Source organism: Coregonus lavaretus (genome assembly GCF_964263955.1).
Source record: "Coregonus lavaretus genome assembly, chromosome: 27".
Taxonomy (NCBI): Eukaryota; Metazoa; Chordata; class Actinopteri; order Salmoniformes; family Salmonidae; genus Coregonus; species Coregonus lavaretus.
Window position 1 is genome coordinate 17,290,986 of NC_140014.1, and position 12,990 is coordinate 17,303,975.

The following is a 12,990-nucleotide window of genomic DNA, read 5'->3' on the forward strand; positions in this document are numbered from 1 at the left end:
TGACATTACCGTATCTGAGGGAATGGACGGGAAAACAAGTGGTAGTGTGTGTGTGGGTGTGTCACTAGTTTTTTCCTGCTTTGAATTACAGTAAATTGACATAACTCTCTCTCTCTCGCTCCATCTGTATATATCAATCATTCTCTCTCTCTCTCTCTTTCACTCTCTCTCTCTTTTTCTTTCTTGCTCTCATTCTGTCACTCGCTCCCTTAATCTCAATCTGTCTTTATTAGCCTGCAATAATTGTATTTGTGCCTCATATCCGCAATATCAGATTCTAGTTTGTACAAGGTAATTAGCAGAGGAAGGGGAGCCTCCACACCATGAGGAAATGTCTCATCATGACATCATCTCTTTGCAAGCAATCAGAAAGGACGTTTTTCTATCCGGCTGGTCCCTTCAGAGATGAGAGTGTCAATGAAAGGTGGGAGAATGAAGGTAATGAGAAGAGAAAGGGAGAGAGTTAATACATGTGTGAGGTAAAGAGGGGAAGAGAGAGAAAGGAGAGATGGAGGGAAAGAGAGAGAGTTACGATTGGATGGACTGTGTCTCCCCTCAAGTTTCTAATCTCTAATCAGCATTGACTAACATAGACTGCTGTGAAAGGTTCTAAGTGCTAATGCAGGCTGCCATTCAGATGAAGCCTCTGTATCCAGCAGGGACCAGTGGATGAACTGAGGAGAGGATTAACAAGCCAGGCAGGGAGAGGCACACACACACAGTCCCTCTGGTGGCTCATATATTTCAGTCCTTCAGTCAGGCTCTCTCTCTCCCTCTCTCTCTCTCGCTCCCTCTCCCAGTCTCTCTGCTTATATTTCTCCCAACTTAATGTCAGCTTGATCTTATTTACAGCAGCTAACAACAGCAGCTAACAACGTTCTCTCCACAATGAGTGTTTGGCGAGAAAGAGAAAGATGATCAGCCTGTCGGCTGGAAAATACAGACTGCGTCCTTGTTTCAACAGCACCACTATGTCAATAGTATCTCAATGTAAACACATATAGACCGAAACAAATATCAGATCTGCAAACACTAAGGACTTGGAACTACGGGAGGGGACCAGTGATTTACAAACTCCCAGTTAGCATTTATTACATGGGCATTGCACCCTCTGCTGCTGTGATTCGGAACAACATGCAGAATGCAAGCAAATGGAAACTGTTGCAATTCAATGACGTTGCAAATAATGACATACAAACATCCAAAAAGATAACAACAGTGCTTTATTCTTTTCATGCTATGATAATGTGTGCCATAGTATGATACACTAATATAAAAACTAGTCTATTGATATGTGGTATTCTACTAAGTATGATGATATTTTGTTAATAAACGTCATGCTCAGACTACATGCTCTTGCTCCTCCTAATACCTCTCCTTTGGTCAGTTTGTTCATTTTCTGTAAGTTAAACACTGTTGTTGTTATATAGACCCACAGTTCATCCCAAGTAGTCTCCAGACTCTGGCTGCCCATCATCGCTGCCTTCCTCAGTGTCGTCATAGTAATACTCCTCTTCATCCTCTTCTTCATTCAAATGGCCTTTCAGAACTCTCAGCTCTGATGTAGAGACAGATCGAAAAATGAAAAATTCCATGGTGAAAACATGAATTTCAAATCATATGCAGTGTTTGACTGGGCAAAATATTGTTCTTACAGATTGAATGCTTTATGGAAACTATTTGCTCCCCTGTCTCACCCTGTCTGAGCACCGTGAGACGGGCGGACGCAGACGTCTCCCCCAGTGCATTGTGGGAGATGCAGGAGTAAATCCCTGCATCTGAGAGGTGAAGATTCTGTATCTGCAGCCAGGTAGAGACTGTGTACCTCTGCGGACCACCTCGAGCCTGGGAGGAGGAGAGGGAGGGTGGAGTCTGTGTATATAGGACCAGACACAGGTCACATAATACACCAGATGTCACATGCAAGTCCAACTTCAATAAGGGAATGTAAACTTCAGTAAACTTATAAATAAATAAATAGTAAAGTTGTACACTGGAGACATCATCAGACCTGGACAGAGATGTGTGGATCGTCCCCTGGCAGGAAGTTGTCACTGCCCTTCTTCCTCCAGCTGAGGTTGGGCAGAGGGAAGGCAGAGACCTCACAGCCAAACACAATATCGTTCCCAGTGTAGTTGGACAGGTCTCTGGGGGCTCTGGAGATACGAGGGGCTGAGCCAGAGATTAACGCCATATAGAGATGAGAGTTTACATTATGGCTCTTTTCACAGAACATATCCACATGACTTTTTAAAAATGTAATAATGTAGTGAATCTAGAAATATGATCTATAGTTCTTTCAAGAAATAGCTCTTTTAAGACCTTAAAACCATGTTAGAGCAACAGTCTCTCTACTCTATTCTTAGATCAATAGCTTTTACCTGACTGATGCTATAATAAGAATTGAGTATAGTCACCACAGTAGCATGGTCCCTGTCCAGTGAGCCTCAGAGTGGTTCCTTTCCGGCTGGCTGCCTCTCTCAGCTGACACAGGTTGGGATAGGTACGTCCATCAGAGCCACACACAGAACCCTGTGCCTCACACACACACTTAGGTTCTGGTTCTCCCCTCCCACGGCCCCTCCGTCCTCTCCTGGTTCTCCTCTGGCAGACTAACCCCTTTCCACAGCTCCCGTAGAACTCCTGCGCCCCATCCGGGTCACACTGCTGCCCCTCCACGTTGCCACACTGCTCACAGCAGCCGCAGCTGTCCTGCACTCGCCCTGCTGGACAGTTAGAGGGCGCCTGAGGGCAGCGCTCCCTCTCACACTCCCCACAGCCCTCGCCCTCCTCCCATAGACGCAGCCAGCCGCGGTGCTGGGGGGGCACCCCAAGGGTCAGATGGACAGATACACTCACACTGACACACACAAACAACCACACCCCAGCCCAAGCCATGGTATGTGCTTCCCACAACAAACACACAAGCACAAATGCTCTCTAAGTCAGTCACTGACAGAGCAATTCCTTCTTGGAAACTTACAGAGAGAGGAGACACTGCAGAACCCCAAACCAGCACCAAACTGCAAATAGGTCGTTTCTGTAGAATGGCTCGGTCCAAAACTGGAGAATGTTGATCTGGCTGTTATTCTGTAAAAGCCTGTGGCTCTTGTTATGTTCTACTCTGAGCTGAAGAAATATAATAAATGTTCCCTTCTGTCTTCAGTGCCCCATTGGGTTGGTCCTCTTCTGGATTGTTGGATTTCTATTTATGTTAATCTGTGTTTGTTCCAAATTCCTTCTTCTTTTGTTAACTTTTCTCAAATATTGTCTCCCCGGTTGTGTTTCTCCAGTTTTAGAGAAAGCAATTCAATTCTGCACGCAAAGGAGGAGGTGTGAGGAAATTGTACCCACCAAATACTTCTCTCTTCTCTTCTCCCCTCTTCTCTCCTCAGTCACAATGGCTGCCTTTCTTCATGTGCCAGTGTTCCTCGGCAGGGCAGGAATGGTGCAAGGGTTTCAAAAATGCCACAACATATAAAAGAATGCCACTCAATGTCTATTTCACATAGGCATTGATGTGGGGATGTCTCCACTCATACAAATCTATCATCTGCACAGACCAAAGTAATCTCCCATATAGATAACACACTGAAACATGCATCTACATTAAGATGGCATGTAAATGTCAATTTATGATGACATCCTTTCGATTTGATCATCCCTCTCTCTCTCACTTTCTCTCAGAGCCACTCTCTCTAGTGGAGCAGTGTGACATTCCTGGGTCTGGCAACGTTTTGTGTCTGCCAGTGAATCTGTCTGCATTTTGGGTATACAGTGGGGGAAAAAAGTATTTAGTCAGCCACCAATTGTGCAAGTTCTCCCACTTAAAAATATGAGATTTTCATCATAGGTACACGTCAACTATGACAGACAAATTGCGGGAAAAAAATCCAGAAAATCACATTGTAGTATTTTTAATGAATTTATTTGCAAATTATGGTTGAAAATAAGTATTTGGTCACCTACAAACAAGCAAGATTTCTGGCTCTCACAGACCTGTAACTTTTTCTTTAAGAGGCTCCTCTGTCCTCCACTCGATACCTGTATTAATGGCACCTGTTTGAACTTGTTATCAGTATAAATGACACCTGTCCACAACCTCAAACAGTCACACTCCAAACTCCACTATGGCCAAGACCAAAGAGCTGTCAAAGGACACCAGAAACAAAATTGTAGACCTGCACCAGGCTGGGAAGACTGAATCTGCAATAGGTAAGCAGCTTGGTTTGAAGAAATCAACTGTGGGAGCAATTATTAGGAAATGGAAGACATACAAGACCACTGATAATCTCCCTCGATCTGGGGCTCCACGCAAGATCTCACCCCGTGGGGTCAAAATGATCACAAGAACGGTGAGCAAAAATCCCAGAACCACACGGGGGGACCTAGTGAATGACCTGCAGAGAGCTGGGACCAAAGTAACAAAGCCTACCATCAGTAACACACTACGCCGCCAGGGACTCAAATCCTGCAGAGCTAGACATGTCCCCCTGCTTAAGCCAGTACATGTCCAGGCCCGTCTGAAGTTTGCTAGAGTGCATTTGGATGATCCAGAAGAGGATTGGGAGAATGTCATATGGTCAGATGAAACCAAAATAGAACTTTTTGGTAAAAACTCAACTCGTCGTGTTTGGAGGACAAAGAATGCTGAGTTGCATCCAAAGAACACCATACCTACTGTGAAGCATGGGGGTGGAAACATCATGCTTTGGGGCTGTTTTTCTGCAAAGGGACCAGGACGACTGATCCGTGTAAAGGAAAGAATGAATGGGGCCATGTATCGTGAGATTTTGAGTGAAAACCTCCTTCCATCAGCAAGGGCATTGAAGATTAAACGTGGCTGGGTCTTTCAGCATGACAATGATCCCAAACACACCGCCCGGGCAACGAAGGAGTGGCTTCGTAAGAAGCATTTCAAGGTCCTGGAGTGGCCTAGCCAGTCTCCAGATCTCAACCCCATAGAAAATCTTTGGAGGGAGTTGAAAGTCCGTGTTGCCCAGCGACAGCCCCAAAACATCACTGCTCTAGAGGAGATCTGCATGGAGGAATGGGCCAAAATACCAGCAACAGTGTGTGAAAACCTTGTGAAGACTTACAGAAAACGTTTGACCTGTGTCATTGCCAACAAAGGGTATATAACAAAGTATTGAGAAATTTTTGTTATTGACCAAATACTTATTTTCCACCATAATTTGCAAATAAATTCATAAAAAATCCTACAATGTGATTTTCTGGATTTTTTTTCCTAATTTTGTCTGTCATAGTTGACGTGTACCTATGATGAAAATTACTGGCCTCTCTCATCATTTTAAGTGGGAGAACTTGCACAATTGGTGGCTGACTAAATACTTTTTTCCCCCACTGTACATGTGAAATAATGTAATGTAATATCTCTCAGTTGTATTGTGCAATTTTGAAACACGTGTTTTTTATTATTATTTGGTAAACAAATTGTTTTAAGCTGAGATACAAAGAGACACATTGTTCTGCCTTGAGAGTTTCGAGTTTCATTCGCAAGGAGCGCATGATGCACAGTCAGTGAGAGATCAACAAGCTTATTAATTAACTGTGGTGTGTGTGTGTGTGTGTGTGTGTGTGTGTGTGTGTGTGTGTGTGTGTGTGTGTGTGTGTGTGTGTGTGTGTGTGTGTGTGTGTGTTGTGTGTGTGTGTGTGTGTGTGTGTGTGCGTGTGTGTGTGTGTGTGTGTGCGTGCGTGTGCGTGTGTGGAGAGAGAGAGAGAGAGAGAGAGAGAGAGAGAGAGAGAGAGAGAGAGAGAGAGAGAGAGAGAGAGAGAGAGAGAGAGAGAGAGAGAGAGAGAGAGAGAGTTATCAGAATGTTCAATTACTGTAGGTAGAAGACTCCATTCTATGGAAATTACATACTGTAACAGTAACACACACATATTATAATAAATCCTCTTGGATAAGAGGATGTCTTGAATCATGTCCAAATTAAAATGGACATTTTTTATTTATTTTATTTTTGAATGTCTGTTCATGATGACGATTCATTATTTCCTCCCCGCAAAAAAAAAGATGCTTACGATGCTTGTACATTTTCTTAAAAGTACTGTGTCAGGGTAATATATATATTTTAAATTCTGAAGTTTCTGTTCCTTGAATGTGGTCATAGCTGGCCAGTGGCCAGTGCACAGGCTCATTGCCACCACTGTACTGTCTTTAAATAGTCAAAGGCATGGCTACATCCGTGTAGCTCAGGTGGTAGAGCATGGCGTTTGCAACGCCAGGGTTGTGGGTTCGATTCCCACGGGGGGCCAGTATGAAAAATGTATGCACTCGCTAACTGTAAATTGCTCTGGATAAGAGCGTCTTGCTAAATGACTCAAATGTAAATGTGATTTCTGACGTCAGAGCATGTGAGGTTCCTGGTTTCCTGGTAGATTTTCCACATGAACCTGGTGACGGTACAAAAATAAAAGTCCTCTCTGATAAATAGAAATAGACAGTATTTCTGAAAGTACAATTATAACATCTTAAGTCTCTAAGAAAATCAAGCTCTACTGCATGAATTATATCTGCTTAAAAAGTCAGGAAAAAGCACACCATTTTCATTGATTACGCAAAACATTTAATTTGAACGAACCACGCATACGCCACCGGATGCAGTATCTGATTGTTCTGACTTTACGCATGCTCCACGTCTCTGAACAGGAAGCAATAAATAAGTCCAAACAACTGCACTGGACAAGGGAGACCTATTTCAGGTGATATCTTCATTTTTTCTTGGCAGTAATTTACACACTCTGTACTATATTCTTCGGGCGTCAACTTTCCCGCGATGACAATTCCGTTGGTGTAAAATACGTTGAAGTAAGTATTTTCATTCATGTATGATCTTCTGGGTGAGTGACATTGGTAACATTCATCCAGTGGTGACATCTTAGCTGCAATAACTCAATCAGAAGAGTTTAGTGTGAATGTCTAGCTAACTTGACCATATCATTAATGTTCATGTTTACTGCCGCTATAAGCTGTATAATGGACTTAAGACTCTAGTTTCTGATGATTTACAGGCAGGATTGTCAAGCATAACATAGCAGTTCAATGGCATTTTAGAATTGAATATGCTGCTGATGTGTCTTGAAAAAAAGGTTATGCCAGGGTTCAGTCATATTCAGGGGATGTCATGGAGTTAATTGCAACTGCAGTATAATGTGATTTGCGGCAGAGACACTCTCTCTCTTTACTGCACCTACAGTGCCTTCAGAAAGTATTCAAATGTATTGAAAATGAAATAGAGAAATAAAACATTTACATAAGTATTCAAACCTCTGAGTCAATAATTTGTAGAAGCACCTTTGGCGGCGATTACAGCTGTGAGTCTTTTTGGGTACGTTTCTAAGAGCTTTGCACACCTGGATTCTACAATATTTGCCCATTATACTTTAAAAAATGATTCAAGCCGATTTAAGTCATAACTGTAACTAGGCCACTCAAGATCATTCAATGTCGTCTTGGTAAGCAACTCCAGTGTAGATTTGGCCTTGTGTTTTAGGTTATTCTTCTGCTGAAATGTGAATTTGTCTCCCAGTGTCTGTTGGAAAGCAGACTGAAACAGGTTTTCCTATAGGATTTTGCCTGTGCTTATAGCTGTATTCAGTTTATTTTTGTCCTACATTACCAATCGGTGCCCTTCTTTGCGAGACATTGAAAAACCTCCCTGGTCTTTGTGGTTGAATCCGTGCTTGAAATTCACTAATCAATTGAGGGACCTTATAGATAATTGTATGTGTGGGGTACAGAGATGGGGTAGTTATTCAAAAATCATGTTAACCACTATTATTCAACACGGAATGAGTCCATGCAACTTATGCGATTTGTTACATTTTTACTCCTGAACTTATTTAGGCTTGCCATAACAAAGGGGTTGAATACTTATTGACTTGACATTTCAGCTTTTCATATTTTATTAATGTAGAAAATGTTCTACCAACAGAATTCCACTTTGACATTATGAGGTATTGTGTGTAGATCAGTGACACAAAATCTAAATGTAAAACATTTTAAATTCAGGCTGTAACACAACAAAATGTGGAAAAGGTACTTTCTGAAGGCACTGTATGTTACCTTTTCATCCTCTGTATCCTGGTCGTACAGGTACACTAAGTGGTGACGGGACTGTGGGTGGTGTGGGGCACTGTTATTGAATAGTTGAACCACATACCTCTTGCCATTTATTTTCTAGCTTTACGAGCACTCCAGGTTTTATGGGTGGTTCTCTCTAAAACAAAAGGTAACCTGGGCTGTCCTGAAATACTATGACAGTCTCATTAAAATGAATAGCCAGGCATTGATCTAAGTTAGATCTGAGGCAGAGCACATCTCTAGTATGTTGCTATGTGCACTAATGATTGTAGTGTGTTGCTGGTGTGTGATGTGTTTTGTCTTTGTAAGGCAGGTGGTCACGATGGCACAGAAGGTCCTAGTGACAGGGGGAGGAGGCTACATTGGCAGCCACTGTGTGGTGGAACTGATTGAGGCAGGATTCTGCCCTGTGGTCATAGATAACTTCAGCAATGCTGTCCAAGGTAAGTGTCCTTAGTTTGCCCAGTGTGGCTTTGCGAGTAGGCTAATACGGCATATGACACCCTATCTGTTTGACAGTAACTGTTTGTTTTCTGTGTGATGCTGATAACAGTTACAGTAAAGGTGTGTTTGTGTATGTGCAAGCATGTATGTTAATCATTGTTCCACATCCTTTTGTTTTGTGGAGGAGAAAGGGATGTCCTTGAGAGCCTGCGTAGAATAGAAAAGATCCTGAACACCAGCATTGAGTTCTATGAGCTGGACCTGCTAGACTGCACAGGCCTGGATAAGCTCTTCAAACAGGTTGCAAACTACACACATCCCTGCTGAACAGTGTTCATATGCATAGGCTTTAACTAGGCCCCAGAGTTTTCCCTCTTCAGGTCACGAGTCAGGGACAACTCCTGGCCCTATTAGTATTTTTGCTTAAGACCTTTGTCTATGTTAGGTTTTTACCTGTTTGTCTCTGTCTTAATGTCTTAACAGCATTCATTCAGTGCTGTAATGCACTTTGCTGGTCTGAAAGCAGTGGGTGAGTCAGTTGAGCAGCCATTGAGGTACTATCGGGTCAACCTCACCGCAACCATGAACTTGCTTGAGGTAAGCGAGAACACCTCAATCTTAGCTTGCCTTGCATTATTTGAAGTGACCTATTATGGAATGGCATTCACTGCTGCTTGCCTAGAACTGATACCTAAGTGCATGAGTGCTTGTGGGTTGATTTGATAACTTTGTAGCACTGTACTTGTCTTTTACTTTTGACCAGCTACTAGTGTTGCTTGCAATAATCTCAACCCACTTCCTGATGTTAGTCTGTATGCCTAAGCGTGTGTGTGCTTTAGATTGCTGTCTCAAGGGCTGCTGTCTGTCCGTGTGTGTCGTGTGTGTGTGCATCTGCATGTCTCCCAGGTGATGCAGACTCATGGCGTGCGCAATCTGGTCTTCAGCAGCTCAGCCACGGTGTATGGAGACCCCCAGCGGCTTCCCATAGACGAACAGCACCCTGTTGGGGGGTGCACCAACCCTTACGGCAAGACTAAGTTCTTCATAGAGGAGATGATTATGGACCAGTGTAAGGCAGAAAAGGTACTGTACCTACCTACCCCAGGTTCTCTATTCAACATCACACACCCTGACCATTTGTCACATACGCCCCATGCATTATAGATGTCCTGAATAACAGTGTGTATAACAATTTGTACAACGATAATAATGCCCATACCACTGTATGTATTCACAGGACTGGAACGCGGTGCTGCTGCGGTATTTTAACCCCATCGGGGCGCACTCCTCTGGGCTCATCGGAGAAGACCCTCAGGGCATTCCCAACAACCTGCTGCCCTATGTCGCCCAGGTAACCACAAACAATGTTTATCCACCTTGAATGACGTGATATACCACTTTGAGTTATTCCTTTTCTAATCTCTGTTCTTTTCACCGGGATGTAGTATTGTAATTGACTTAACTTTAGGTGCTGTGGCTCTCTTCTCTAACCCAGGTGGCCATTGGGAGAAGAAAACACCTCAATGTGTTTGGGAACGACTACGACACTATTGATGGAACAGGTAATGATGACTGACTTTATGCTTAAACAAAAGAGGGTTGATTGACATTGATTGAAAACAGCACTGAATAGAATTCAATCAATCATAACCGTCTGATGGTAAATGTCAGATCATATAATTTTTTACTGAAATGCATCCAATTGTGAATAATCCTTCTCCTCTTTCTCTCTTTAGGAGTGCGAGATTACATCCATGTTGTGGATTTGGCCAAAGGACACATAGCTGCCCTCAAGAAACTGAAAGACAATTGTGGGTGCAAGGTACAGTATACCGGCTGCCTGAATTACCTGAACACACTATTACCTGAGTGATCTTTCCTGTCTTTCCTCATTCATTCGCAATTTCTCTTGTTTCATCCGTTTTAATATAGAAATGTGACATTTCCCCGCTCTCTCACTCTCTAGGTGTATAATTTAGGAACAGGAACCGGTTACTCTGTGCTCCAGATGGTAAAGGCTATGGAGAAGGCCTCAGGGAAGGAAGTGAGTGACCTGACCCTCTTTTAAAAACTTCAGAGCCTTCATCCATCAGTATTCCTAGATGACCTTATTACCTCCTAATTACAGGGAATGGAATCCTTTTTAGATCTACATGTGTATTAAGGGGCTACTTCATGCAATACCTGTGACGGCTAATTTCAGACCAAACCATTTCACGTGAGGGTGGTTGGACTGTAATGATTGTCTTTGCCACAGATCATGTACCTGATCGCCCCCCGGCGAGGAGGAGATGTAGCATCCTGCTATGCTGACCCCCTTCTGGCTGAGAAAGAGCTGGGCTGGAAAGCTGACTTCGACCTGGAGAGAATGTGTAAGTACACCTTTATTGAACTACTACCCCTTACTTTCACTGTTACTCTGAGTCTGTACATCATTTGTCAACACAACACGACAGCTCCAGGTCTCTGTACAATGCACAATCTTTGATTACATAGAGCAAATGTTTATTCTCATAATGTCATGCCTCTGGTTGTCTCCAAAGGTGAGGACCTGTGGCGTTGGCAGTCTAAAAACCCCACCGGATTCACCAATAACAGCCCATCAACAATATGATGTCACTCAATGCTCATCTCATCTTCTTCACTTCCTCCTAAGTTACCGGGCCAAAGCAAATCATAAAGTTCCTAATTTTTCTATCACATTCACACATGAAGAGACCTCAAGACAAAATGAGTGATTTATATTTCATAGTGATTTAATATTATGTTGTTGATTCCATACAGCTACTTTCACTAAGGCTGTTCTCTAATACTTAGGTGACAAATACCATGTCTTATTGCTGTCTTATTATTTGTATGTATTGTCATAGACATTTTCTCTAATTATATAATAGTTGAGTGTATAGCCATACAAATGGGGAAATAAATACATTTTCTAAACAAAGAAAATTTATTGTGTTTTGATTTCATTCAATCATTTTTCATCGACCCTGGTAAGAGATGCTGTGGTGTATGTGGTGCTTGATTGAATGGATTGTTTGAGTATGGGGGCGAATAGAGCATATCGGGCAGCGGGCGAACCAGGTCACCTTTTGAATATCATACCTTTGTTGTGGTAGAGCATTGGCAGAGACCGGGGAGTGTAAGCAGGCTATAGTGTATGGGGAGTGATTCAGGCCAAAATTAAGTCTAGGCAACAGTACCACCAAGTGCCTCTCGTCTACTATTGGACATCTGGCTGTCATGAGGTGATACCAACGCCTTACTAACGTCTGTGTGACGCCTGCGTGTTAATAAAAATCATAAGGTGCATAGTTTAGATCAATTAAATAATAATAATATGCCATTTAGCAGACGCTTTTATCCAAAGCGACTTACAGTCATGTGTGCATACATTTGTCCCTACCTCAATCAAGTACAAATGTAAAATGGTTAAGGTAAGGGTTAAGTTTAGTGTTCGGTAAGAGTTATGGTTATAGTCAGGGGCGCAACTGTCACGGGACGGGAGGACATGACCCCCACACACTCTGAAATTGCATTTTTGTCCCCCCCCCCCAGTTTTATCATTGCACTGTGATACAAAAAGAGGTCCGTTTGAGGATGCTACAGTCACCCCTGGTGGAGGTTATTGGAACTGCTATTTAAGTCTGCACAGAGGTTGACGGTGCTATGTTGCATGTTATCTTGAATATCAGGCAGCAGTTTGTTGAGTACAGGTTGAACTTGTTGAGTATACTCTTTGAAACAGAGGTTCCAACAGGGTTATTTGGCTGTCACCAAAGGAGAACCCTTTTTGGTTCCAGGTAGAATAATTTTTGGTTCCAGTAAGAACCCTTTTGGGTTTCATGTAGAACCCTCTGTGGAATGGAACCCAAAAGGGTTCTACCTAGGCACCAAAGGGGCTCTACCTGGAACCAAAAAGGGTTCTACAAAGGGTTATCCTATGGGGACAGCGGAAGAATCCTTTTAGGTTCTAGATAGCACCTTTTTTTCCTAAGAGTGTAGGCCTATATTGCATTGGTGGTTCCATGTTTTTTTTGCAAACAGAAGACAAAGAAATTGACAAAACAATGAAAAAATTGACAACATTCGTCAATGTTATAAAATAAAACAAAACTTGTTGATCAAGTGTAGCATTTTGAATTGCATTAACATAAATTACCGTAAATCAACAATGTAGATTATAAAATACGGGAATTAACGGTGAACATTTACTGGTGGTGAAAAATAAAACAGGGAATTGATCAACATGAACAAACAAAGGGTAGCCTAAACAATTCACACAATGACGCAATTAATGCGCACGATTTGCCGGGAGACAGAAACATGCCTTTAGTGCGTCTTCACCACACACCCATTCCCTCCTTGTCTAGACATTTTTTTTAAATTACACTAATCTTTACAAGGAATACGCCTAGGCGTAACCTTAAAAATGTGGT

General features: G+C 42.5%; 2 protein-coding genes across 5 annotated transcripts; one reads left to right on the top strand and one right to left on the bottom strand.

Annotated features, from left to right (window-relative positions):
- Positions 1-1,205: 1,205 nt before the first annotated feature.
- Positions 1,206-3,423, bottom strand: LOC311102553 (kazal-type serine protease inhibitor domain-containing protein 1-like). Of its 2 annotated transcripts, none has more exons than XM_084143928.1 (4): positions 2,418-3,423; positions 2,012-2,172; positions 1,698-1,845; positions 1,206-1,558 (listed from the first exon to the last, which is right to left on the bottom strand). In XM_084143928.1, exons 1-4 carry the CDS (start codon positions 2,896-2,898, stop codon positions 1,440-1,442), a joined length of 909 nt encoding a protein of 302 aa, XP_084000054.1. In that variant the 5' UTR covers positions 2,899-3,423; the 3' UTR covers positions 1,206-1,439. The 2 variants fall into 2 exon arrangements, with proteins under 2 accessions (XP_084000054.1, XP_084000053.1); XM_084143927.1 differs by having other exon boundaries at positions 1,698-1,872; positions 2,418-3,420.
- A 3,236-nt stretch (positions 3,424-6,659) lies between these two features.
- Positions 6,660-11,492, top strand: LOC311102793 (UDP-glucose 4-epimerase-like). Of its 3 annotated transcripts, none has more exons than XM_084144206.1 (11): positions 6,660-6,832; positions 8,417-8,550; positions 8,736-8,851; positions 9,035-9,148; positions 9,458-9,634; positions 9,789-9,902; positions 10,047-10,113; positions 10,288-10,373; positions 10,518-10,595; positions 10,809-10,923; positions 11,095-11,492. In XM_084144206.1, the coding sequence occupies exons 2-11, from the start codon at positions 8,430-8,432 to the stop codon at positions 11,163-11,165; spliced, it is 1,059 nt and encodes a 352-aa protein (XP_084000332.1). In that variant the 5' UTR covers positions 6,660-6,832; positions 8,417-8,429; the 3' UTR covers positions 11,166-11,492. The 3 variants fall into 3 exon arrangements, with proteins under 3 accessions (XP_084000332.1, XP_084000333.1, XP_084000334.1); XM_084144207.1 differs by having other exon boundaries at positions 6,660-6,726; positions 8,421-8,550; XM_084144208.1 differs by having other exon boundaries at positions 6,668-6,832; positions 8,739-8,851.
- Positions 11,493-12,990: the final 1,498 nt, after the last annotated feature.

Bases quoted from the DNA above. Each gene is read 5' to 3' on its own strand.
- LOC311102553 (XM_084143927.1), bottom strand. From the start codon at position 2,898: ATGGCTTGGGCTGGGGTGTGGTTGTTTGTGTGTGTCAGTGTGAGTGTA. The intron at 2,173-2,417 runs GTGACTATACTC...TCTCTGGCTCAG, and splicing joins ACAGGGACCATGCTACTGTG to CCCCTCGTATCTCCAGAGCC. The intron at 1,559-1,697 runs GTGAGACAGGGG...TCTCTACATCAG, and splicing joins TCTCACGGTGCTCAGACAGG to AGCTGAGAGTTCTGAAAGGC.
- LOC311102793 (XM_084144206.1), top strand. From the start codon at position 8,430: ATGGCACAGAAGGTCCTAGTGACAGGGGGAGGAGGCTACATTGGCAGC. The intron at 9,635-9,788 runs GTACTGTACCTA...ATGTATTCACAG, and splicing joins ACCAGTGTAAGGCAGAAAAG to GACTGGAACGCGGTGCTGCT. The intron at 10,374-10,517 runs GTACAGTATACC...CTCACTCTCTAG, and splicing joins AAGACAATTGTGGGTGCAAG to GTGTATAATTTAGGAACAGG.